This window comes from Pristis pectinata, chromosome 10, assembly GCF_009764475.1.
Source record: "Pristis pectinata isolate sPriPec2 chromosome 10, sPriPec2.1.pri, whole genome shotgun sequence".
Classification (NCBI taxonomy): domain Eukaryota; kingdom Metazoa; phylum Chordata; class Chondrichthyes; order Rhinopristiformes; family Pristidae; genus Pristis; species Pristis pectinata.
This window is the reverse complement of record NC_067414.1, coordinates 2,152,241-2,179,497: the sequence shown is the minus strand read 5'-3', so window position 1 is coordinate 2,179,497 and position 27,257 is coordinate 2,152,241. Positions and strand designations below refer to the sequence as shown.

The window sequence follows — 27,257 nt, the reverse complement described above, 5'->3', positions numbered from 1 at the left end:
TTGCACCTCATTATTATTCCATTTAGTTTCTATTAGTTCTCATTCTTGAGTTTATTGTCATGTGCACAAGTACGGTGAGGTACAGGTACATTAAAAAACTTGCTTGCAGCGGCATCACAGGCTCGTAGGTACAGACAACACACACAATATAAATTATACAAAACTGTAAAGAATAAAGACTGCAAAAACAAGGCATTAGTGCAAAAAAAATATGACAAGTCCATGGCAGTGCAAGAGGTGGTCCACAGTGTTCCGTTGCTGAGGTAGGGTTAGGGTTGTGCAGGTCGGTTCCAGAACCTGATGGTTGCAGGGAAGTAGCTGTTCCTGAACCTGGTGGTGTGGGACTTCAGGCTTCTGTACCTCCTGCCTGAGAGTAGCAGTGAGAAGAGGGCATGGCCTGGATGGTGGGGATCTTTCATCCCAAGTTCCATTATCCACTGTAATCTCAGTTGAGTTTCATCTCCCATGTGTCTACTCATTTCATCAGTCTGACTCGATCCTCCTAAAGATAGCTATGCGCCTTCCCACTGCTCCACTACACTTGAGTTTGTATCAGCTACAAATATGGAAATATTTCCTTTGTTAACCTGAAGCATTGACACAAGTTTAAAATAAAGTGGCCCTAATATTGACCCTGGTGGGTACAACTCTATGCTCCCTCCAGTCTGAAAAGCAGCGCTTCCCCATTCCTGTTTATGGCCTTCGTCCAATGTTCTTTGCTTGCAGTTACTCACCCTTTAATCTCTGTGTGATGCAGTTAATAGATTGATAACAGTTACTGATGCTAAAACAGTTGGCTATACAATTAATGGTTCAAAATACTATCAAGCACTTGAAATAAAATTTCTGCAGGATGTCACACTGCTTACCGCATTAGAACACCCCTGTTGCCTTACACTCACTGAAGTACTTTTTGCAATGTAGACACTAATACATGAAATGTAGTGACCAATATGCATTCAAAGACGTAGGAGTGTAAGAAACAGGAGCAAGAGTAGACCATCTGGAACTTCATCAGGATCCTACCTGATTTACCTCAGTCCCTTCTTCCAGCACTATCTCCATATTATCTTGATTCCCTAAATGTCTGGAGATCTATCATTTTCTGTTTCAAACAGACGCCATGACTGAACCACCACAGCCCCATGGATTGGGGAATTCCACGCTTTCACCACGTTCTGAGTGAAGAAATTTCTCCTTGTCTTTGTCATCAATAACCTATGATCTTATTGAATGGTGGAGCAGGCTTGACAGGCCAGATGACCTACTCCTGCTCCTATTTCTTAAGTTCTTATGTAACCTACCTTGTATTCTGAAGCTAAGCCTCAGTTGAGGGACCATCTGCCCTGGATCAATCCTGTCAAGCACTTTACGAATTTACGTTTCAATGAGAACACCCCTCATTATTCTAAACCTGGGGGAACAGAGTCCCAGTCGATTCGATCTTTCACCAAAGTCCCTCCAACAGCAATAGGGTAACCACCAGCTGTTTGGTGATGTTGAATCGGGGCAATTGTAGGATGGAAGGTGAGGAAAAAATATTCCATTGGGATATTCTTCTGTCCACCTGAGAGGCCAGACACAATCTTGGTTTCTTCTTTTCATTTGGAGGATCCCACATTCCTCCAAAGTTGACCTGAAATATATTATTTATACATTTCCTCTTTAAAAGGCGTATTCCTCTATTACTGTTCAGATAGAGTATAGCATCCAGTAACAAGCCTCTCTCTTCAGAATTAACTTGCCTAACTAGTCCTTGGTTTTCCTTCAGTGATGAGCTTCTGTACTTCAGCTACGGAGGCCTTTTTTTTGGGAATTTACCCGATCAAACCTTTCCATGATTCTGTATGTACTTATCTATCTTCTGTTGACATTCTTCTGCTCAACTAAAGAGGGTTCTGGTTTCTTTAATGTTTCCTCGTAGTTCAGGTCTCATTCCAGCTATGTTATTTGCATTTGGGTATATTTTCCTCTGCATTCCCCAACCTACTCAGCTCCTTCTGTATCTGCTATTCCACTTAGAAACTTTGTTCCTTTAACTTAACAGCCACCTTCAACCACACAGGGCATCTTCTCACCTGTCACAAGGTAGTTATTCTGCAGATCTGTTGAAAGATCTTATCTTTAAAAATACTCACAAATCTGCTGTGTTTATTGATCATTCTGAATGCAGCATAACAAAAGAGCAGAAGACCAAGTGGCCAAATGTTCCAAGGCTAGAGCTTCAGCTCATGAAGAAGCCAATCTCGATCAGGGAAAAGGGGGGAAAATGATGAAAACAAGTAAGATTGAAGTGATCTCATTGCAACAGTCTGTGATATTTGAGTTAATATATATTTCCTTTATCTTAAAAACAAACTGTTTTGAATTTGGACCAGAGTCACGGTCACGGGGAGATACACCATGGAAATGGGGCCTTCAGCCCATCAAGTCCATGCCAACCATCAAGTAAGCAGTTATGTTAATTCTACACTAGCCAATTTTATTTTCCCTGTACTACACACCAGAGGCAATTTACAGTGGCCAATTAACCTCCCAACCCGCGGGCCTTTGGGGTGTGGGAGGAGACTGGAGCACCCGGAGGAAACCCATGAGATGACAGGGAGAATGTGCAAACTCCACATGGACAGCAACTAAAGTCAGGATCAAATGCAGGTTTGTTGGAGCTGCGTGGCAGCAGCTGTGCCACTCAGCCGCCTCCACCCCCCCCAATCCAAACAATAAATGAAATGTCTCCTCTATAATATTTGCTTTCCAAAATATCTGAAACGATCATGTGCTGCATTCAGAATGATCAATAACCACTGCAGATTGGTGATTATTTTTAAAGATAAGATCTTTCAACAGATCTGCAGAATAACTACTTGGTGACAGGTGGGAAGATGCCCCATGTGGTTGAAGGTGGCTGAGAGAAGGTTCCGAGTGGAGTGGCAGAGGTGTTGGTTTTTCACCCATTTGTTAAGTTGTTTGACTAGAGGGCTCATCTGTTTTGTGAGTGCACAAACTGATTACGTTGGTGTCTGCCTAGATTTTTGTGCACTGTTACAAGCATTTTCAGTGACTTGATAAAGAAATTGATGACTGCCCGATAGAAAGTTCAAGTATTCTAAACAAGATTCAAGAAGAGTTGGTAATGTTTGCATGTTCTTTCCACACCCCTTTGCAGCACCTTTACACATGGTCTTTGGGTGACGATATTCCATTTCCCCAGGAGATCCAATATCGTCCTTTTATGGATCAGGTCTTCCTGTTCTATTTGTATGTGTAAGAACAACATTTATTCCAACGTAATCGTAAAGGAATAGTTTGATTCATTTAAGCAACATGCCTCATTAGCTTACTTTCCACTTCCTGCTGCTTACTGTCCAAAACATACTCATTATCTGAGGAAATGTTTGCGGGGTTATCGGGAAAGAACAGAATGCTAAGTATTGGCACAGCCAATATGGTCTGAAAGATTTCTGTCTGTATGTTACACATGATGTAGCTCAAGGACCATAGCTCAGCTCACTGAAGCAGTGCATTGAATATTTCATTTGTGCCCATCTGGGCTTTAAGTCTATTCACACAAGGTCATTTAATTTTCTGGATTTCCCTTGTGCTTAATGGTCCAAAGATTCTACTTCTAATTTCCAATATTGTTAACCAAATACAAAACTGCAGCACAATAACTGGTGAATATTTTCTCAAGCAAATAAAAGAACTTTTTTTTTACCTGATATTGTGTTGCCCATGTGTTGTGGCAACACTCGGGGCAGATAGAAATTCTGAGGCAGAGTGTGTGTTTTACACTCAGACTTCCTTTACTTGTCTCTTCATTAGTCTCACTAATCATGTTTAAGGCTGCAAAAAAAACGACTTAAGCAAGTTAGTTAGGACATTACCCACACAAGGGACTGGCTAGATACGTGATGTTGAACTTTCCAGGTCCGATCTCCTTGCTCCAGACATGGGGGGATTCCTCCTGACTCCTGACGGTTGATATCTTTCAGCCCAGGTGCAGAGGGCTTTCCCTTTATGAAGATTGGTCTCCACAGAGATGTCATTCCAGTGCGGACTTTCTGTTGGCTCCTTGTTATCATCCTCAGAGAGGTGTTTATTCACTTGGTGAGTTTGGCCCTTGATCAGTGTCAACCTGGATGCCGTGGATGAGTTCAGTTTCAGTACTGGTTCAGTATCCGTTTCTAACTTATCAGCACCAACTGTCATCTTCTGTCCGTCCACTGATCTGATCATTGTTTCTACAACTATCTGTCCGTCCACTGATCTGATCATCGTTTCTCCAACTATCTGTCCGTCCACTGATCTGATCATTGTTTCTCCAACTATCTGTCAGTCCACTGACTTGATCATACCTTGTTTATCAACCTTCTGGTTTCCTTCGCAAGCTGCTTTCTGCAGTTTGCTGGGTTGCCTTCCATTGGATGACCCATGATGTTTGCTCCACACCCTCATGGGTCCAGGACTGGGCAGTACACCTTGATTGGAGGATCCATCTTCAGACAGCTCCTAGCTACAATTGTTTTTAAATATCATCTAAAATTGAACTTTAGATTATACTTAAAAAAATTATAACACATGAAACACATTAATAAATGTGTCTTCAAACAAAGCATTGTTTACTGAAAGGATATATTTTTATTTAAAGTAGAACCAAACTTCTTCACATGAGCTGGATTGGAATTCAAACTTTTTTTAATGAAGTGAGTTAAAATAGTGCACTGAAGAATGAATACCATGACTCAAGGTTTTAAAAAGAAGCTTTGGAAAGAGTGGATCATGCTCAACAATTTAAATATTTTGAGTTAAAAATAAAAAATATAAATGAAGAGAAAACTTCTGGATGTCATAAGCATTCTCTGGAACTTGTACAAGGTATATTTTTGCCACTGTAGTTTGTTTAACCTTGGAGGCAGTGCTGAATTAAGGAACATAGAAATAGTTAATCCCTTCTTCAGGAAACTCCTGTGTTTAAAATATTCCTGGGTGAACACTTGCCATGTTCAATTGGCAGGGTGGATGACCATGAGCTGGGAAGTGGGATTAACCAACCTCGCTCCTTTTTACAATTAAGCGTATGGCAGACTCTTTCTATGAGTTAATTCCTAGACACTTTTACTTCACCATTGGAAAAAGTCAGGCCCAAACTCTCCATTGCTTGGGTGATTTATGATCATGGCATTTGATCAAAAACAAATTGAGAATGAGGCACATAGTGAATCAAATCCCTGAACTGAGACAAATATACACTTCAAGCTTCAGAAATGAATAAAATAAAAATGTAGCTCCCACTGATTGGATCACTGTTTACTCTAATTCCTGCAGTCTTAGGGCTTGCCCCAGGTGAGGGTCAACTTGGGACCTTGGAAATTTCACGCCGTGCACTGGATGTATGTCTGTATCCTGATCTGTAACCAGCTATTCGAGGTCGGCATCTTTGCAAATCCAGCCAATTTAAGCATCTTATCTTTCCTTTAGTGTTGCAAAGCACAATCTTTAACTTGACTTCACAAGGATGCAAAGTGATTACCACAGTATTGTTTATATAAAGCGAGCAAGTTATCATAATTAACATTTTGACAGACTTTGTGGCAGAAGTGCACCACTTCTAATGAGATGTTATTACTCAGAGTACATTGATGTCATTAGATGGATGTCACCCGCAACCATCTCTGCCTGGAATAAAAGGAGCACTTTAAGGCACTAACTGGCAGCTTTGAAAATCACAACACAAATGGATAATGGTTATCAATTTTTGGCTTGTATAAGCAAGTGTGTCATGCATTGCTGTGATGGTAAGGGTTTTCTGCAAATGTTTGAAGAAGTTTTGTTTAAAATAATAGTTAGGAAATTTTAAGTATTCTGGCAATATCTGCAGTTATTCGAAGTGGAGATGAAAGTGGGTTCTTTGTTTCAATAAGAAATTCTCATCATAAGCCACAAGTTGAAAACACATGGATCATTTGTTACACAACATGACCCTAGAGTTAAACAATATCTTATGTCCAGTAACTATTTAGAAGTGCTTTAACACCAAAGGAATAGACAAACTTCTGACAAACCTTGATGCACGCTGTTCATTTTATGGAACATTTTTGTTGTCTTGTATTCAGTCGAATGTTGAAGGAAACAGAACAGCAGAGCAATTGATTTCTCCATGTGGCTATTTGTATATTTAAAGAACAGAGTGCAAGTTGTTGATCGGGTGGAATGCAGGAATAATTTAAAAAAGAAAAAATAATGCAAGGCATAGGGACCAAGAAACCGAGACAAAAGGTGGTTCCAGAAGTGTTGATAAAATTATAGCAGAATACTAGAATGGAAAGTCTGGCTTGAGAATATGACAGCAAAAGTCCAGTGGACCCTGGAGTGCAAGCCGTCCTGCCAGCAAACAATATACCATACCCAATACCGGATGCTTCACTTCCATCCTCCCTCACCAGAATCTTCTGTAGAAGATGTCAGGGGAGAAATGGGCTGGTGCTCCCCTCACCCAAACTCTCTGACATGGCTCAGTCATGCATGTTTGCACAGCCGTTGATGCCCTGCTTCATCTTTGAGCTTTGAATTCACGGTTATGTTTCCCTAGCCTGCTTGAGACCAATTTCAACCCCTTTATGCAAAACTAGCTTGTTATGTTTGTTTAAAATGGCACCTAGATAAAAATGACCAGAAAATGTGAAAGACTGAACGGAAGGAATGGGACAAAATGTTAGGAAGAATTGAATTCTAAACAGTCAGGGCCAAACATCTGTGTTTAAGTATTCAGTATTAAAATGAAAGCAGTATTCTGAACTTTATAAGGTAGTGATTAAGCCATGAGAACTATTGTGGAGATCCTCTTTATAGAATAGGTTTGACAATATCTTAGAACATAGAGCAGTATAGTACATAAGCAGGCCCTTTGGCCCAGAATGTCTGTGCCGACCTTGATGCCAAATTAAACTAATCTTATCTGCCTGCATGTGGTTCATATCCCTCCATTCCCTGCCTGTTCACGTGTCTATCTCAATGCCTCCCAACTGTCACTATTGTACCTGCTTCCATCATCTCCCATGGCAGTGCATTCAGACACCACCACTCAGTGTATTTTTGTGTTTTTAAAAACTTGCCTTGTAAATCTTCTTTAAACTTTCCTCCTCTCACCTTAAGTCAATGGTATTTGATATTTCCACCATGGGAAAACTACTCTATCTCCCTATCTATGCCTCTCATAATCTTATATATTGCGATTGAGTCACCCCTCATCCTCCGATGCTCCAGAGAAAACAATCCAAGTTTGCCCAACCTGTCCTTTTTGCTAAAACTCTCCAATCCAGGCACCATCCTGGTAAACCTCTTGTGCACCCTCTTCAAAACCTCTACACCCTGTAATGCGGCAACCAGAACTGCACACCATACTCTAAATGTGCCCTAACCAAAGTTTAATACAACTACATGGTGACTTGAGAATTTTTATACTCAGTGCCTCAATCGATGAAGATAAGCATGCTGTACTCCGCCTTTACCCTCCACCTACTTGTGTTGCCACTTTCAGGGAGCTATGGACTTGGACCCCAAGTTCCCACTGTAATTGTTGCTCCTTAAGGTCCTGCCATTTCCTGTATACTTTCCTCTAACATTTGACCTCCCAAAGTGCAACACCTCACACTTGGCCGGATTAAACTCCAGTTGTCATTTCACTGCCCACATGCCCAGCTAATCTAAATCCTGCTGTATCCTTTGATAACCTTACTCATTATGCACAATTCTGCCAATTTTTGTGTCATCTGCAAACTTGCCATCTATGCTTTCGTCCAAATCATGGTAAGCACGGTGTAGCGATTAGCGTAACACTATTACAGCGCCAGCGACCTGGGTTCAATTCCTGCCACTGTCTGTAGGGAGTTTGTACGTTCTCCCCGTGTCTGCGTGAGTTTCCTCCGGGTGCTCTGGTTTCCTCCCACATTCCAAAGATGTATGGGTTAGGAAGTTGTGGGCATGCTATGTTGGCGCTGGAAGTGTGGCGACACTTGTGGGCTGTCCCCAGAACAATCTACACAAAAGATTCATTTCACTGTATGTTTTGATGTACATGTGACTAATAAATACAGTATATCTCATCTCAATCTCATCAATCTTTGCGGGAGCTGCAAAGATAATTTGGGTAGAATAACGTCAGATATGAGAGGGTATTGTTAAGAAAAAGGCTTGAAATATGCAGCAGTGTTCGCTCTATTAGTAACAATTGTTATTGTGTGAAAGTTATTATCAGATTCTCACCACATTCTGCACTTCCATTTCTTGCAAATCTTTTGTGGTTCAGTGTGATTATGGCATGATACCTGTTTTCTTTACTTTTTCCTAGCCAAGGAGAACTCTTGTCATGACAAGCATGCCTTCCGAGTAAGTACTAAGTTTTGTTTTTTGATTTTTATATCCAAAAGAAATCTTAAATTTCTGAAAGCCTCATGCTATGTGCTGTATATCCAGGCTTCAGTGAATATAACTTGTAAAATCCCAATTTCTTTAGATTCCCCATTCAGTTTATTTTCATGGTTTTTATGTTAATGAATTTAAATTAAAGGTTTTTTTGTGATAGCAAGGATTCCTGGAAGTCGTCAAGATTATAAAGAGTAAATCATGATGTTGTGATCAGGGTGATACCATGGTTGCCTTAAAGGAATTGAGATTCTGTTATTTCTATCACCTCCAAGACCTGGGCAAGCACAGACGATAACAACAACTGATGCAACACACACAAAGTGCTGGAGGAACTCAGCAGCTCAGGCAGCACCTATGGAGGGAAGCGGACAGGCGATGATTCGGGCTGAATCACCAGGACCAGAGAGAAAGAGGGCAGTAGTCTGAATAAAAGTGTGGGTGGAGGGGGAGGAGCACAAGGGGGCAGGTGATGAGTGAATCCAGGTGAGACGGGGAATGACAACTGGTGTCTCATTTGCAGCACAAGTGAAAGATGGCTTTGCAGTTTTAATGTGTACATTGGTATTGGTTTATTATTGTCACTTGTACCGAGATACAGTGAAAAACTTGTCTTGCATACCGATTGTACAGGTCAATTCATTACACAGTGCAGTTACATTGAGTCAGTACAGAGTGCATTGATGTAGTACAGGTAAAAACAATAACAGTACAGAGTAAAGTGTCACAACTACAGAGAAAGTGCAGTGCAATAAGGTGCGAGGTCACAACAAGAGGTGCAAGGTCATCATCTGCCTGTTCCCACTGATTAAGTTTTGATTTGCAATGCATGTTCATGCTGTGGCTGAGTTGGTCAGTAGTAGTAGATGACAGGTTCAAATCCCACTCCAGAAAAGTAGCACGGAAACATAATGTGATGCTCCAGTACAGAAAAGCAGTGTGGGTTGGCCATGTGGAGTTAGCAGTTTCTCTCTGACCCCATGGGTTTCCTCTGGGTGCTCCGGTTTCCTGCCACACGCCAAAAATGTGCAGCTTGGTAGGTTAATTGGCTATTTATTGTAAATTGCCCCAATTGTATAGGTGAACAGTGGAATCTGGGGGGAGTTGATGAGAATGTAGGGAGAATACAATGGGATTAAGTTAAATGGGTGCACAATGGTCAGTGCAGGTTTGGTGAGCCCAAGGACCTGTTTCCTGACGTCCTGATGAAGGGTCTTGGCCTGAAACAATGACTGTTTATTTCCCTCCATGGATGCTGCCTGACCTCCTGAGTTCCTCCAGCACTTTTTGTGTATTGCTCCAGATTCCAGTATCTGCAGAATCTTTTGTCAGCTGCTGTATGACTCTGACTCCAAGACATGAGTGAGACTGTAAAAGGTGCAATGCAAATGAAGTGCAAGTTGCATTTAATTTCTTTATGGAAACAGTATTCAACGTCCTTTCCTCTCAGCCACATTCCTGATTTGGTCCATCAAATATTGAGCATGATGTGACACTAGATGCAAATGTCTTGGCTCGAATCATCTCCATGCCTTTCAAACCCAATGCAAACCAAAAATTCCAAAATCCTTCTCCCTGCAGTGTATCAGATGTTTTCTTCAGCAAACAAAATAATCCAGAAATGTTGTCCTTTTAATCATTCAAGTGATGTTCCGTAATTTATTACTGTAGATATCTGGTCAGTATTTAAATCTTCCAGACCAATGTTAGTTTTCCCTGAGCCTTCCACCCAAGCTCTCTGGCCTTTGAAGTGAGTCCAAAAGATCTTGTGGCACAATAATATCAAAACAAGCTGTGGGAGCTGCTCCACCATGTTAGCCGATATTTATCTTTGGTTAAGATGATGAATGTACACCCTCTGATCATTGTCTCACTGCTGTTTGTGGAACCCATGCGCATCTTGTCTGTCATGTTACACATATAACAGCAGCTAGAACACTTCAAAAACAGTTTATTAACTGTAGTGCCTAGGATGACATGAAGATATTAAAATTGCCACAGAAATGCACATCTACCTGCCTTCTTTCAGGAACTCCTCGGTCCTTTTCAGCAACTTGGGAGCAGAAACCTTCTGGGCATGTTGATCCATTAAATGCATTCTGTTTTGTGCTACAGATGTTCCAAACCTGTGTTCTCTGCTGTAGACTACTATGATAACTCGATCATTTTAGGTGTCCTCCTACTACTTCATATTTAAGCATTTTGACAACAGCACTCTGTGCACAGAAAGTGCCCAATGTCTCCTTCTGTCTCTCATCTTCCTTAATGAGTCAACCAGATATCTAACTTTCCTCTTGTAACTCACCGTCTGGGCACATCAACTGATTATCCTGTAATGGTGCTATCAGACATGAAGATAAAATACTTCTTGTATTCCTTCTTCCCATCCCCAGACATGTTACCTTTATTTTGTAAATACTTCATTAAATGCTTTTTCTGGAAGTATACATCAGACTTCCAAAAATGTCTTTGTTGATTTTGTGTCTGCTAAAATAGCCATGAATCCATGCATTTTGTCATCAAGGTGACTGCAAGCTTAACTCCCAGGTGTGTCTGTCATTATTTCCTACATTTCATTGAAAAGGCCAGTGTCATTGTTTTAAGTCTCTGTTACAATCTTCATTCTCTCTCTGCTGATTGTATCCACTCCCAGCCAAGCACTCAGGCTGACTTGTTTTGCTTAACCCTTTTGCTGAGCATATTGTATTCATCACAGAGACGGGTTGCTTTTACCACTTCACCATTGCTTTTCACATTTGTTACCACTGCCATATTATCAGTAAAACATTCAGGTCTGCTTTCTCCAGCCGTTCCACTCTTCCATTCTTCATGCACCATGAGCAATTAAAACCAAGTGCTCAGGACACGTCTGTTTCCATGTTGTTCTACACAACTATTCCCTTCCATGCTCTTCTTCAATGACAACAGTTAAGTCCAAAGGAAGCAACTAGAGTCTAAATAAAACAAAACGTGCGGCTCATATCTGGCTTCAGTGCCTAATTATTTGTGAAGAAGAACAATCGAAATCTGCATGCCAAGTGCATTATTTTTGATTCACCTCTGTGGGAATATTTATAATTTCATGAGTGTGCTGCACACTTCAGACGTAACATTTCAAAGTCAAAGGCACTAAAAAAAAGCAGCAATTTCACATTTGTTTCTCTTGTTGTGCGGGTATGAAATTACAGTCAGTAACCAAACTTCATTCACTGGTAGCAATTACACAACTTGCCTGTTAACGGCAATTAAATCTATGATTTTAAGAGAACAAATCACGCAGAACCCGTGTGCACTTGTGAGAATTTATGGTACGTTTCTCTATTATATTGCTGTCTCTAAAACATGAAATGCAATTATTCAAGACAAGGTCAATTAGAACTATTTGTACAGTTTAATTTTGGCCTTTTTGCTTAATCTACATTTTGTAAAAATTGAGATTGTTTGCATAACTATGTTCTTGAACTCCTATTGGGCTGTGAAAACTGTTCTTAACATTTTATGGCATAACTTTGAGAAAGTATTATTGAACTTGTTTTGTGTGTTACCTTAACAGGAATCAGACCATTGTAATTCAAATAGTGAAGCAGCTAGGTGGCTTTCTGTTCTCAGACAGTGTATGTGAAACAACAACTCACGTCATAGCAGGACGCCACCGACGCACATTGAATGTTTTGTTTGGAATTGCCCGAGGCTGCTGGATCTTGTCCTTTGACTGGGTAGGTCAATGTTACAGAATAATCATTTGTAAAGTTCTCTTGAGTCCATCCACACAGAAAGGACAAAATAAGTGACTAAGGAAAAACTATTCGAAATTGGTATCTCTGTCCCTTTACTTTTTGCCAACAAATACTAAGGTCATCTTGATGATGATCTAGTTTCTTCTTGGAAGTTCATACTTGTAGTGTGTACTTTCTCAACACAGACTATTAGTTCACTATGTAAATATTATAATCTTAATGTGCTAATGCACATTTCCAGTGTTCATCACTCTCAATGGCCTTGATATTCACCCTAAAGATATTTATCTTCAATTAGTTGTTTTCCCCAAAGTATCAATTCCCTCCCACTTTTTTTATGTAGCTACTTGATGTTCTGTGTCCTTTTACCTCCTCTGAACTACTGAATACTAAAATAAAAAAAACACTGCAGTCTGAAGAAAGAGAAACTGCTGGAAATACTAAAGTTAGGCAGAACTCGTGTGGAGCAGGACAGTCGTGTTTCGGGTTATTAGTCTTTCAAGAGAACTGTTCAAAGTCTTGCCTCCTTCATCTTTATCTTTTCATAATTCTGAAGAAAAATCAATAACCTAAAACATTAAATATTCTTCAAAATGCTTTCTGACCTGAGATTTTCTAACATTTTTGTTGTTAAGTTGCAAAGTTTGTTTAAATTATATTTTTATTTTCTTACAATTCAGACATTGGAGGCTCCCTTCCCCTCTGCCACATGGCATGGATTCCTAATTATTCTATTAATTAACAATGCCGTGATTGCTGTTGGATCCATATACTTTATTAGATTTCCCTAATTGTTCCATTACCTGTTAATGATTTATTGTGTTCCTGAGATGTCCCACTTCCACTTCCCAACCTGATGATTTCTTGGTTTGAATAATTGCATTTTCCTTATTAAGCCATTTTTTAAATTCATGTTACCTCTAGAACACCTGCTGAAGCATAGAAGTTTAAATATTAAACGTTTTTTCATTTTCACAATTGAAAGGAAATGAAAGATAATTTTTGTCTATTGCAACATTGACTGGAATTCAAAGGTAATTATTGGCTGTTTGGGAAGCTCTGAGATCGTGGAAGGTATTACTTGAGGGTAAATGTTTAGAATCACAGTCGTAGCATCACACAGCACAGAAGCAGGCCCTCTGGCCTGCCGCGTCCATGCTGCCTTCAAACCTAACTATATTAATCCTATTTACCCGCAATGTTACATCACAAACAGCAGAGGTCCCAGTACGGATCCCTGAGAAATACCACTAGTCCCATCGACCACTACCCTCTGTCTTCTATGGGCAAGCCATTTCTGAATCCAAATGGCCAATTCACCGTGGATCCCATGCATCTTAATCTTCTGGGTGATCCTCCCATGAGGGACCCTATCAAACACCTTACTAAATCCATGTAGACGACATCCACAGCTCTACCTTCATCAATCACCCTCGTCACCTTGTCAAAAAAACTCAATCAAGTTAGTGAGGCACAACTTGTCCTGCACAAAGCCATGCTGAGTGTCCCTAATTAGGCTATGGTTTTCCAAATGCTCATAAATCCTATCCCTAAGCATCCTCTCCAAAAACTTCCCTACCACTGACGTGAGACTCACCGGTCCCTACCAGGATTATCCCTGTTTCCCTTCTTGAATAATGGAACAACATTAGCTACTGACCAGTCCTCCGGGACCTTGCCTATGGCGAGACAGGACACAAAGATCTTGGTCAACGCCCCAGCAATCTCGTCTCTTGCCTCCCTCAATAACCTGGGGTATATCCCATTAAGTGCTGGGGACTTATCCACCTTAATGCTCTTTAAGAGACCCAACACTACCTCCTCCCTTATCTCGAAATGCCCCAGCATATTGCATGCTCCACACTGATCTCCCTGTCCTCCACATCCTTCTCCTTGGGAAATACTGATGCAAAGTACTCATTAATGACCTCGCCTGCATCCTCTGCTTTCAAGCACATGTTCCTACCTTCTCCCTAGTTATCCTCTTGCTCTTGACATATGTATAGAATGCCTTGGGATTCTCTTTAATCACTTGCCAAGGACTTTTCATAGCCCCTCCTGGTTTTCCCAATTCCCTCTCAAGTTCCTTTCTGGCTTCTTTATAATCTTCAAGTGCTCCGTTTGATCCCAGCTTCCTGAGCTTTACGTACTTTTCCTTTTTCTCCTTGACTAAACTCACCACGTCTCTCGTCATCCAAGGTTCCCTTACACTGCCACTCTTGTCTGTCCTTCTCACTGGAACGTCCCTGTCCTGTACTCTGTGGTCTTTAAACACCCTCCACATGTCAGATGTGGACTTGCCCAGAAACAGCTGTTTCCAATTAACTCCCCCTAGTTCCTGCCTAATCCTCTCGTAATTTGCCCTGCTCCAATGTAATACTCTCCTGCAAGGTCCACACTTATCCTCATCTATAGCTATCTTAAGGAGTTGTGATTCCTTCTCCCTTCGCTCTGTCTTCTCAGCCTGTTCATGCTTCACTCTACTTGGTGCATGAGCTCGTCCCCCTGCACCCCTTCACGTTGTCCGGTCCACTGACAAACACCCTGTGGACGGCTACTGTTGTCTACTCCTTGGATGGATAACCCTTTTATGCAGTGTTTTTTAAAAAAAAAATGACAGGGTGTAGCTTGGGTGTATTTTAAGTTGAATTGGGTCTCAAAGTTGAATAAATAATCAGTTTACAGAATTAACTTGACTTACAATGTAATGTAAGTCTTCACTTAAGATGTTAACGTTGCAGTTGTTTGAAATAAATCAGTGCCATTAGAGGGCAACAGTTTCAAAATTAAGTTAAGGTTAGAATTGGTTGCAGCAGGGCACCTGAAGGTGTCTGCAGTTTGGCAGGGTTGTCATATTTAAGTTTTTAATTCTCTATGGCAAGCTTCTGGAAGAGGAGCTCTTAATGAAGCTCTGCAGGGAATACATCAGCTGAGACCTGTTATTCATAATCTCTTGAAAAAAATTAATCTGCTGGAGGAACTCAGTGGGTCAGACAGCATTTGTGGAGACAAAGGGACGGTCAACATTTCAGGCCGAGGCCCTCCATCGGGACAGAGAGCGTAGAAGGGAGACGGTCAGTATAAGGAGGAGAGGGATGAGATGGGCTGGAAGATGATGGGTGGAACCAGGTGAAGTGGAGGGGAGTGATGGGCAGGTGGAACTTTATGGGGGACTGGATTGGAAAGGTACACCAAGGGAAGAGAAACCCAGGTGGATGGGGGTCTGGATGATGGGCAGATAACGGGGGGCTAGGGGGGGCACTCAAATAACTTTACAGCTGAATTATGATGGGGCAAAATATGCATCCTTTCATGTGTTAGAGAGATATCTTTATTAGGCACATGTACATCGAAACACACAGTGAAATACATCTTTTGCGTAGAGTGTTCTGGGGGCAGCCCGCAAGTGTCGCCACGCTTCCGGCGCCAACGTAGCACACCCACAACTTCCTAATCCATACATCTTTAGAATGTGGGAGGAAACTGGAGCACCCAGAGGAAACCCACACAGACATGGGGAGAACGTACAAACTCCTTACAGACAGCGACGGGAATTAAACCTGGGCCACTGGTGCTGTAATAGCGTTACACTAACTGCTACATTTATCACTGACTGTTAGAAACTGAAGTTCATAAATAAAAACCAGCTGGATATACTCTGGTCAGGCTGCATTTGTGGAAGGAGAAAGAGTTCATGTTTCAGGTTAATGATCTTTCCTCCTTCCAGCAACATCAGTTTTTTGTTAGCTTTTCGATGAAGCTGATGTTCTTATGGTAGCACTCTATCATAACTTCAATTAGTTCTATTCGTAGTAACATTTTTGACAATTTTTTTTTCTGGTATTTACTAGATTCTTTGGTCATTGGAGAAGGGATGTTGGGCTCCTGAAGAACCATTTGAATTATCGGCCCAGTTTCCTGCAGCTACTGTAAGTCAGTTATTATTGTTGACAGCCTTTTGTTCATACTTTTTCTGCAGTTTCTGCACTATAATTGTGGGAGATTAGCAGAGTTTAATGGGTGTGATGAAATGAGCAATCTCTCAAGCAATTGTTTGCAGATGCTTAAAATGGCCTTTACTCTGTGCTTTTGTCAAAGGCAGCTTTTCTTCTTATTGGAATTGTTTGTATGCTTAAATCTTTTGTTGGTGATTATAGTCTGCAATTAATCACAACATTGAAATCTACCATCAATTCAGCAGTCTAGTTGGGATAATGAGAATACAGTAATTTGTTAGCATGGACCTTGTACACTTTGTACTTCTCTGGACTTGGAGGTGAATTCTTTAAACGTTCGGGAAAGAAACACATGGTATCATGTGAAAGATTCGCGGAGCAGTACTGATGTTCTTTCTGGTGGAGAAGTTTACCATCAGTTCCAATATTTCCATATTATATTTGGTGGGCTAAGGATAATTCTTAATTTGTTCAAAATATACATGCAGTGAGGAAATGGCACTGGGGAAGATTACATGAGAGATTCCCTTTAAAGACAATTATCCCTTAATTCTTCTGTTTATATTTCACCATAGTAGGACACTCTAGCATTAATTCTGTTTCTCCTGTCGGTAGCAAATCTTCTCATTGTCTTTGGAATGATAAAGAAAGTCTGTCCTCATTACTAGTTCTTGTGCAAGCACTTTCATTGTACTACAGTGGCTCCATGAGTGTGTCTTGGCAGTTTGAATCTCTTGATGTTCTGCGGTACTGCCATTGATAAGTCCCTACCTTCGCCATCCTGGAGATCACCATTGACTGAGGTCTTAACTGGATGAACCACATAAATACTGTGGCAATTCCACCTGCACTGGCAAATCTGTCTGCTGTTGCCATGCCAAGTCATATCTGGCAATCATTTGTTTGAGGAACAATTGGCAGGGAGGAAGATAAATATAGTGAGTTGTTTTTAGACCAGTTAATTTAAATGCATTTAATGTTTTTAATCATGTGTAATTTTTAATTGTTTTTTATATGTCAGAGACATGGATAAACAGACTTGGCAGCTGATGACCATAGCTGGCTGCCAAACCCCAATTCTGCGGGCAAGTCTTATTCTGATTGTTTACAATTGGAGTCTGTTTCCTGAAGGAAGTTTGTGCTGAGGGACCCGCTCCAAAAATAAGGAATGCCATCTGGTCAATATTGTTTTGCTTTTTATGGGAGTTTGTGACTATCTCTCCGGTGTTCTATTAGTAACTATTCAAAAAAACTGTCGTTAAGTGTTTTGGGTGTCTTAAGATTTATGAAAAGAGTTGAAAGAAAAAAAGCCAGTCTTTGCTTTAAACAAAAATGCATGTTTGTGTTATGCCTTAAGTTTGCAGGCATCAATTGCTTAATGTGCAGTTAGTTGATTTTTCAGGAAGTTTACATGCACGCAGCTAAATACTGCACAGAAAAAGCTAATAAACTGGAAATCCAGTTGATGTGTTTGTTTCATAGTATTTGAGGATGAGTGTTGGCTAGGACACCAAGAAATTACTTCACCACCTCAAAGGCACCTCCTCTAACAATGCTGCAGATCCTCCGTTCTACATTTAGTTGTCATCATAGTTTCCACGCTCATTGTAGATTTGCGTTTGAGCCAAGAAATTTTGATTTAGAGATGCAAGTGATGCCAAAATGAGTCTTCGAGGACTTTTCCTTGGCTTGGTTATGCTGTTTGATTCACCTCATAGTCGAGGTGTAGACAGTGTTGACGTAAGTGGATAACGTACTTCACAATTAAATGCACCCTGCAGTCGCTGGTGAGTAGTTTTGATGAAAATAAAATGAAACGTCAGTTCATTATCCCATTGTCAAGAACTTGTAAATCTTCACTCATAGGCTTCCCATTTCTTTTCCAGGAGATGTATTGCTAACCTCAGACAGCACAGGTAGATAGAGTGGTAAAGAAGGCGTACAGGATGCTAGACTTGATGGCACAGTGCTGGAATGTTGTATGCAGTTCTGGTCACCACACTATAGGAAGGATGTTGTTGAACTGGAGAGGATGCAGAGGAGATTCATCAGGATGTTGCCTGGGGTTGAATATCTCTGTAATGAGGAGACTGGATAAGTGGGGTTTGTTTTCCTCAGTGGACAAGGCTAAGGGGTACCTCATAGAAGTATACAAAATTCTGGCGGCCACAGAGAGGGTAGACGGTGGGAAACATTTCCGCACAGCAGAGGTGTCTGTATCCAGAGATCATAAGCTTAAGGAATAAGAAGGTTAGAGGGGATATAAAGAATATTTTTTCACCCAGAGGATGGTTGGGTTTTGGAGTGCTGTGCCTGAGAGGGTGGTGAGGCAGAGACTCCAACAACATTTGAGAAGTTTATAGGTCAACACTGAGGCATAGAAGGTTATGCATCAAGTGCTGGTAAATGGAATTAGTATGGATGAGTGCTTGTCGTGGAAGGGTTGAGCTAAAGGGCCTGTAATATGCTGTGTGATTCTGTCAGCAGTGCATCATGACCTTTGGTGAAGTACTCTAATTTGAATAGTTGCATTAAGTACTTTATGAGAGTTTTGACATTTTAAAAAAAAGTAATGTCACTGAAGGACATGAGATTTTGGTGGTTGCTTGCTTGATTGCTATTAAACTAAAAATCATGTCTAATAAAGCAGATGAACGCTCTTGTAAGTCATCTTTAAAAAATAATTTTTCTTTGTATGGAAAAAGTGTTAACACAACCCTTAATTATTCAGGTAGAACCAGGAGTGTTTGGAGTCATCCAGCACAGAAACAGGTCCTGCAGCCCACTGTCTTCATGCTGACCCCTGAGTATCCTTCTATACTCATCCCATTCACCAGCACTTGGCCCAGAGCCTTAATGCCTTGGCAATTCAACTGATGCATACCTAGAAATTTTGTGGGAATCTCTGCCGCTGCCACCTCCTCAAGTAAGGTGTTATATGTTCTATCCACACTCTTCCTCAGATCCCCTCTAAACTTAACCTCTTACCTTAAACTGATGCCATCTGGTTGTAGACATTTCTGCAATGGCAGAAAGTTTCTTACTGTCTACCTTATCTATGCCCCTCATAACTCTGTACACCCCAGTCAGATCCCCTCTCAGCCTCCTCTCCTCCAGGGAAAACAAGCCCACTCAGTCCTCAGAACTGAAATGCTCCAGCTCAGGCAACATCTTGGTGAACCTCCTCTGTACACTTTTACATGTAACATCCTGGCTAATAAAAGCAACTATCCTTCCACCTTCAGGGATGCTTTTGGACTTGCACACCAAGGTACCTCTCTCCAATGTTCCTTGGGACTCCACCATTTATTGTCTACATCCTAGCCTTATTAGACCTCCCAAAGTGCATCACCCCACACTGATCAGAATTAAATTACATCTGGTATTTCTTTGTTAATTTTGCTAACTCATCAATATCATTCTGTAGCCAAAGGCCACCCTCCTCGCTTACAATAACATTAATCATGCTTCTTGTATCCACATCCAAATTGTTAATATACATAACAAACTGTAAAGCCCCCAGCATCAATCTCTGAGGAAGATACAGGAGTTTGAAAGCCCCGACATCCAGACTCAGGAACAGCTTCTTCCCCACTGCTGTCAGACTCCTGAACCAGTCACCTCCCTCACATCCCCTTCCCGGCGGTGCTACCATATTCCCGGACTCTGAACTCTCCCCCTTTCTGTTATTCAGTTATTGTCACTCTCGCATTTCTTTTTGCACTACCTCAGACCGCACTACAACCTCTGCACCGTTCTGGTATTTACTGTTGTATTTATTATTATCACATTCATCATTTTCAATTGCCAGATCTAAATAATGATCCTAGACAAAAACAAGTTACACCAGCTACTTCCTCTTCATTTGGCCTTGAAGAAATCTCCTGATGTTGGCACATCAACTAACTAGGGATAAATTTAATTCAAACTTAGCTTTGCAGTTCTTGCTTTGACATTACAATAGAGCACAAAATACAAAATACACTGTTTACTCTTTAAGCAGACAAGAAATTTCATTGCACCCTGGTGTATATGACAATAAACTAATCTCATCACCACTGGTCACACTATTTCAATCACAAAAACAACCCTCCACCATTACTCTCTGTCAACTTTGCTTCTCTCAGACCAAAACCAGTATTAAGTGCATCTCCTGGGTTGATTATCAAACCAAGAAGAGTGTTTAGTTTGGAGATTTCTTCAAGGCCAAATGAAGAGGAGGTAGCTGGTGTAACTTGTTTTTGTCTAGGATCATTATTTAGACCTGGCAATTGAAAATGATGAACTTGCCCTCTTGCAAGCTGATATTAAATTTTACAACAACCATAGAAAACTACAGCACAGAAAAACAGGCCATTTGGCCCTTCTAGTCTGGGCCAAAACATTATTCTGCTAGTCCCATTTACCTGCCCCCAGCCCATACCCCTCCAGACCTCTCTCGTCCATGTATCTATCCAATTTACTCTTAAAAGTTAAGAGCGAGCCCACATTTACCACATCAGATGGCAGCCCATTCCACATTCCCACCACTCTTTGAGTGAAGAAGTTCCCTCTAATGTTCCCTCTAAACCTTTCCCCTTTCACCCTAAAGCCATGTCCTCTCGTACTTATGAGCCATGTCCTCTCGTACTTATGAGCCATGTCCTCTCGTACTTATTATCTACCTTTATTCGCTGTATCTACCTTTAATCTCTATATGTTCTTTTTGAGAACCTAAATTGAGTATGAAAGTTGAATGAATAAGGAATAAAGTTTCACGATTGAAATTCAGTTTCAAGTACAAAGCTGGTCCTCATAACTACCAAAATTAAAATAAAAATGCAGATGAACTGAAAATCTGAAATAAATACAGAATGTTGGAAACACTCAGCATGTTAAGCAGCAGCTGTGGAAGGAGAAAGAAATATTTTAGTTGAAAGACCCTCCATGAGATCTGGGTAAAGGGTGAAAACAAATGAGTTGCAGAGGTAGGGAGGGACCAAAGGAATATCTCTGGGCTGGGGCTGGGGCTGCTGCAGGGCGATGTGGAAATCATGTGGTCAGTGGGTTTGTGAGGGCGGTTAGGGGAGAAAGAACCAGAATGAGCTGAGACAAGGGTGGAGAGAGAGAACACAGACAAAGGAGTGTGAAAAGGTGCAAAGTGCCCAGCAGGTCTTGCCATGCTAAAGGAGAGAAAAAACTGAGCTACTATCCCAGATGGATGACTTGCAGCAGAAATGGCCAGTTCTGATACAGAAGTTGTAGACTTTGATATCGAGTCCAGAAGGTGCAGTGTCCCCATACATCTGTCATATTTGCTCCGATAATAAGGGTTTTCAGAGGTGCCTCTGAGATGTCCCCTTCCTCCTCCCTGAACGTGGATTCCCTTTCCCATAGTGGACAGAGCCTTTGACCACATCTCATCAATTTCTGCACTTCTGCTCTCACCTCTTTCCTGGACAGAGATACCCTGGCCCTCACCTTCCACCTTACCACCTCTACGTTCAACGAATCATCCTTATTCTGCCAGTTTCAATATTCCACCACCAAGATATCTTCTCCTTTCAGCATCATTCCCTTCATGACTGCTTGATCCACTCTTCTGTTGCCACCAACCTCTTCCCTATGGCCCTTTTCCATGCTACTCCTGGAAATGCCACACCAGTCCTTTTTACCTTCCGCTTCCCATTACCCAGGGAGCTGACCAGTTGTTCCAAATGCAGTACTGATTCACTTGCATTTCTTGCATCTGGTGTACTGTATTTGGTGTTCATGGCATGGTCTCTGATCTATGTTCCATCTGCTCAGGCAATTCAAGTCCTGGCTGCCCGCTACTCCATCCACTCTGACCTTTTATCTGTGGCCTCCTGCACTATTCTAGTGATGCCCAATGTCAGCTTAAGGAACAACATCTCCTCTGGACAAGTTACAGCCTTCTGGACTCTCAAATTCCACAACTTCCAGTAACTTGCTTTCTCTGTATCAGAACTGGCCATTTCTGCTGCAAGTCATTCATTTGTGGTATTGGTTCAATTTTCCTCTCTCCGTTAGCACAGCCTGAGCTCTTAGGCATGTCCTAAAATTCAACCTATCACACCTTTTCACATTACTTGGCTTTTCCTCTCACTGAATTGTGGACACAGTCCAGCACATCACGGAAACCAGCCTCCCCTCTATGGACCCTGTCTACATTTCTCATTGCCTCGGTAAAGCAGCCAACAACACCAAAGACCCCACCCACCCCGGACATTCTCTCTTCTCCCGTCTCCTATCGAGCAGAAGACATAAAAGCCTGAAAGCACGTACCACCAGGCTCAAGGACAGCTTCTATCCCACTGTTATAAGACTATTGAACGGTTCCCTAGTACGATAAGATAAACATTTGACCTCACAATCTACCTCATCATGGCCTTGCACCTTATTGTCTACCTGCACTGCACTTTCTCTGCAACTGTAACACTTCATTCTGCATTCTGTTATTGTCTTTCCGTTGTACTACCTCAGTGCACTGTTGTAATGAAATGACTTGTATGGACAGCATGCAAAACAAATGTTTTCAATGTACCTCAGTACAGGTGACAATAAACCAATTTACACATCTTACAATTCTTGTTACAATTTTTTTCCTGTTAACTTCCTCCATTAACCACATGCCCTCTACAATTTTTGCCCCCAGCAATCCTTGCCTCACCCTATCAGAGAGAGTTCCCTCGTCCAGTCCATCTACTTCCATCTTCTCTGCAACTGAATACCAATTTTTTATCCCTTTTCCCCATTCTGATGAAGGGCCTTCGACATGAAATGGTGATAGTTTGTCTTTCCACAGATGCTGCCTGACCTGAGATCTATCTCTAACCTCATGCTGCTTAGATGTGTGACTATTTCTTAAAATACGTTCATCTCCGATGCCTCCTCCAATTGAGGAATTAAGTATTTGGTATAATGTGTTAGAAACATTGCACTGTCATCTTAACTGGTTAATCCAAAGACATGAGACTTTTTCCTTCGAGGCAATGAGGCTAAATTGTAACAGTGAATTGAAATCTTGTGAACAAAAAAAGTATCCCCCATAACGGGTAGTCTGACATTCAGCCCAGTATTCATAATGGCAGAAGTTGTACATAATATTACAGCCAATTAGACCAGTTTAATTTTACAATGGCATTTTGATGAGGTTTTAGTATATTTACAAAAAAAAACTCAAGATGCAGTATCCTTTGATATTATATGACCTGTAAGGAAAATTTGTTTCAAGGTCAGAAAAGGTTTATTGATGGCTAATAATATTTTGAAATAACTGAAGTTTTAAACTCGAGCATGATTTTTTTAAAAATAATATTTATGATTTTCATAGTTCCAGTTATTTTGACTTGTATATTAGTTCACAGAAGAACAAATTCTCTTGAAATCGGTGTCAAGGGGAACTGCTTAGTATTTATTACTTATTAACATACCAGCTGAGATGTACAACATTTGTCTTAGAGATTCTATTCAGGGAAGTTTGTGAGGGGTGCTGGGGGCTGGGGGGGAGGTTGGAAAACAACTTTCTCTTCAAGAGAGTCAGCTACATTGGACTTCTTATTATTCCCAGTGTTGAGTTTTATTCAAGAAGCTGCCTCTTAAAATAGAATTAACTACAAAACTAGATGGAATGCGATTTACAAGCAGTTTTGTCTGTATCTGTTCATTAGCTCCTGACTTCTTCATTTCCAAATAGCAAGTTAAAACATTAATGTGTGGTGTACATATTAATCAACATTTTAAACATGCTTGTAATTGTGCCTTTACAGATTTGCTACAAAAATGTCTTTGTACATCATTTGGTCTGACAAAAACAATCTATCCATAGAAATCCATAATTAGAAGTTAGCAGGTCTGATCATCATAGTAGTAGCCTTCAGAGAATATCCTGACCCTTTCCAGTAGTACCATTTGATTCCATTGAATCGATTTGTGTTCTGCCCTGCTGAGTAGTATAATCCATTCAGGTTGGATGGACCACACGCATCAAACCACCATCCTGCAAGGCGAAGAGAGACAAACATCAAGTGAGATAGATGACCAAAGCTGCAGTTGGTATTTTATTGTGTGGGACTCAAGTTAAATCTGCCCTGCTGATTACTAATGAACACTGAATTTTAAAGGCATCACATTTTACAAATGAGCTGGATAGGTTTCCTTCAACCCACGCTTTTTGAAGATACAAACGTATTTTATTCCCTTTCAGAACACAAGTCACATTTGTAGTAGACTACTAAAACCCAAGTAAAAGTTATTGGCTGCTTGCAGAATGATGATCAGCAGAGATTATCTCCCCAGCTGATCTTGGATAGAATGCAATCTGCAACCACGCGAATCTATCTCCAGTTGTATTAAGTCACTCATCAAGTAACCGAGTTAATACTGTGATTCGGAGACACATCAGTCTTATGGTTTGTATAGTCTTAGTTAAATAAGCACAGCTTTCAGATGCTCAGGACCATCAGTAGAAGGTGGCCAGGTCCTAGTTTTATAACATTTGATAGGGTTGTCAATTGAATTTTTTTTTATTGACGGGTAAGAGCCAAAGATACAAATCAATATCATACCCAGCTCATGCAGTGACACAAAATATCCTCTTCACTGCCACCACTGAATTCAGTCACTGATGTTGACTCCTCTTCCAACAATTCTTCAATTTTAAAATTAAGTATTTGTTCAAAAAATCCACATCTTCTCTACTCCTTTGGTTTGTAAGTAATTCCAGACCTGCAACAGTCAAATCCCAGCTCTCCATTCTAGCCTCTTGCTTACTGTATCCTCATTTTCTAATAGCTGTCGAGCCATGCATTCAATTAATTAGATCTTTGGGTCTTGGATTTTCCTTCTGAACTTTCAACCTTGTTCCTCCTTCAGACCTAAACTTTTGGTTGTTATCTTAATATTCATGTGGCCCAGTATCACATTCTGGTCACCTTGTTAATTATATTTATGTGGCCCAGTATCACACTTTGTACGACCATCACCTCTTCTCTAAGTAGTTGTGCTGTGTTTCCTGTAACTTGGTAGTTTCATGAATGCTTTTTCATTTTGTATTGGGTCTTTATTTTTGGATTTTTCTCAGCTAGTACTTGACAAAATCTGTCAGGTGATTTAGGAAGTGTTGCATACACAGTTATGAGTTAACACCACATTAGTTTCACTTATGGGATGCTGCATCAATGTGCAATGCTTTTAATATATCATTAAGATTTGAGCCAATAATTTCTGTGTTTCCCACTGAAGTATTTTGTCTAATACTTTCAGATTTTTGTTCCTAGGATTTTATCACAATCAAACTTTAACATAACCTATAATAAGATTGAAATTAATTTTTTCCCCATTTCTTGAGCCACCGTAGAAAACGAAACATAGAAACATAGAAAAACCTACAGCACAATTCAGGCCCTTCGGCTCACAAAGCTGTGTCGAACATGTCCCTACCCTAGAAATTACTAGGCTTACCCATAGCCCTCTATTTTTCTCAGCTCCATGTACCTATCCAAAAGTCTCTTAAAAGACCCTATCATAACCACCTGCACCACTGTTGCCGGCAGCCCATTCCACACACGCACTCCCCACTCTCTGAGTAAAAAACTTACCCCTGACATCTCCTCTGTACCTACTCCCCAGCACCTTAAACCTATGTCCTCTTGTGGCCACCATTGCAGCCCTGGGGAAAAGCCTCTGACCATCCACATGATCAATGCCTCTCATCATCTTATATACCTCTATCAGGTCCCCCCTCATCCTTCGTTGCTCCAAGGAGAAAAGGCCCAGTTCCCTCAACCTGCTTTCATAAAGCATGCTCCGCATTCCAGGCAGCATCCTTGTAAATCTCCTCTGCACCCTTCCTATGGCTTCCACATCCTTCCTGTAGTGAGGCGACCAGAACTGAGCACAGTACTCCAAGTGGGGTCTGACCAGGGTCCTATATAGCTGCAACAATACCTCTCGGCTCCTAAATTCAATTCCACAATTGATGAAGGACAATACACCATACGCCTTCTTAACCACAGAGTCAACCTGCGCAGCCGCTTTCAGCGTCCTGTGGACTCGGACCCCAAGATCCCTCTGATGCTCCACACTGCCAAGAGTCCTACCATTAATACTATATTCCACCAACATATTTGACCTACCAAAATGAAGCACTTCACACTTATCTGGGTTGAACTGCATCTGCCATTTCTCAGCCCTACTTTGCATCCTATCTTTGTCACACTGTAACCCCTGACAGCCCTCTATACTATCCACAACACCTCCAATCTTTGTGTTATCCGCAAACTTACTAACCCATCCCTCCACTTCCTCATCCAGGTCGTTTATAAAAATCACAAAGAGTAAGGGTCCCAGAACAGATCCCTGAGGTACACCACTGGTCACCGACCTCCACTCAGAATACGACCCTTCGACAACCACTCTTTGCCTTCTGTGGGCCAGCCAGTTCTGGATCCACATTGCAATGTCCCCTCGGATCCCATGCCTCCTTACTTTCTCAATGAGTCTCGCATGGGGTACCTTATCAAATGCCTTGCTGAAATCCATATACACTACTGCTCTCCCTTCATTGATGTGTTTAGTCACATCCTCAAAAAATTCAATCAGGCTCATAAGACAGAACCTGCCCTTGACAAAGCCATGCTGACTATTCCTAATCATATTATACCTCTCCAAATGTTCATAAATCCTGCCTCTCAGGATCTTCTCCATCAGCTTACCAACCACTGAGGTAAGACTCACCAGTCTATAATTTTCTGGGCTATCCCTACTCCCCTTCTTGAATAAGGAACAACATCCGCAACCCTCCAATCTTCTGGAACCTCTCCCATCTCCATCGACGATGCAAAGATCACCGTCAGAGGCTCCGCAATCTCTTCCCTCGCCTCCCACGTACGCTGCCAATAATGTGAATCCATTGCCTTAATGCATCGACATATCAGTTACCAGTGCAAAACGCATTGCATGTAATCCTACTGATAGATGTGTAGGTCTGAATCTAATTTTATCTTTTTTTAACATTTCATTTGTTGTGAATTGTATGACATTCTCCAAGATTCTGACAATCATTGCAATGAGAGACTGAAGAAAGGAAAAGTACGTGTGAGAAGTTGTTAAACGACAACCATCATTGCCCAGTGGGAATTTC

The 27,257-nt window shown here is 41.1% G+C and overlaps 2 protein-coding genes across 4 annotated transcripts in view; one reads left to right on the top strand and one right to left on the bottom strand.

The window, feature by feature from the left end:
- mcph1 (microcephalin 1) overlaps positions 1–27,257 on the top strand; it is a 285,601-nt gene that overhangs the window by 68,817 nt on the left and 189,527 nt on the right. For all 3 annotated transcript variants that reach the window (XM_052025076.1, XM_052025078.1, XM_052025077.1), the window contains 3 exons: positions 8,348–8,385; positions 11,975–12,137; positions 16,010–16,087. In XM_052025076.1, coding sequence (XP_051881036.1) covers positions 8,348–8,385; positions 11,975–12,137; positions 16,010–16,087 — 279 coding nt within the window. The remainder of the gene's footprint in view (positions 1–8,347; positions 8,386–11,974; positions 12,138–16,009; positions 16,088–27,257) is intronic.
- Positions 23,509–27,257, bottom strand: part of angpt2a (angiopoietin 2a) — a 100,159-nt gene continuing 96,410 nt past the window's right edge. Inside the window, exon 9 of the mRNA XM_052025079.1 lies at positions 23,509–24,113. Within this exon, the coding sequence (XP_051881039.1) occupies positions 23,953–24,113 (161 nt within the window). The 3' untranslated portion in view covers positions 23,509–23,952. The remainder of the gene's footprint in view (positions 24,114–27,257) is intronic.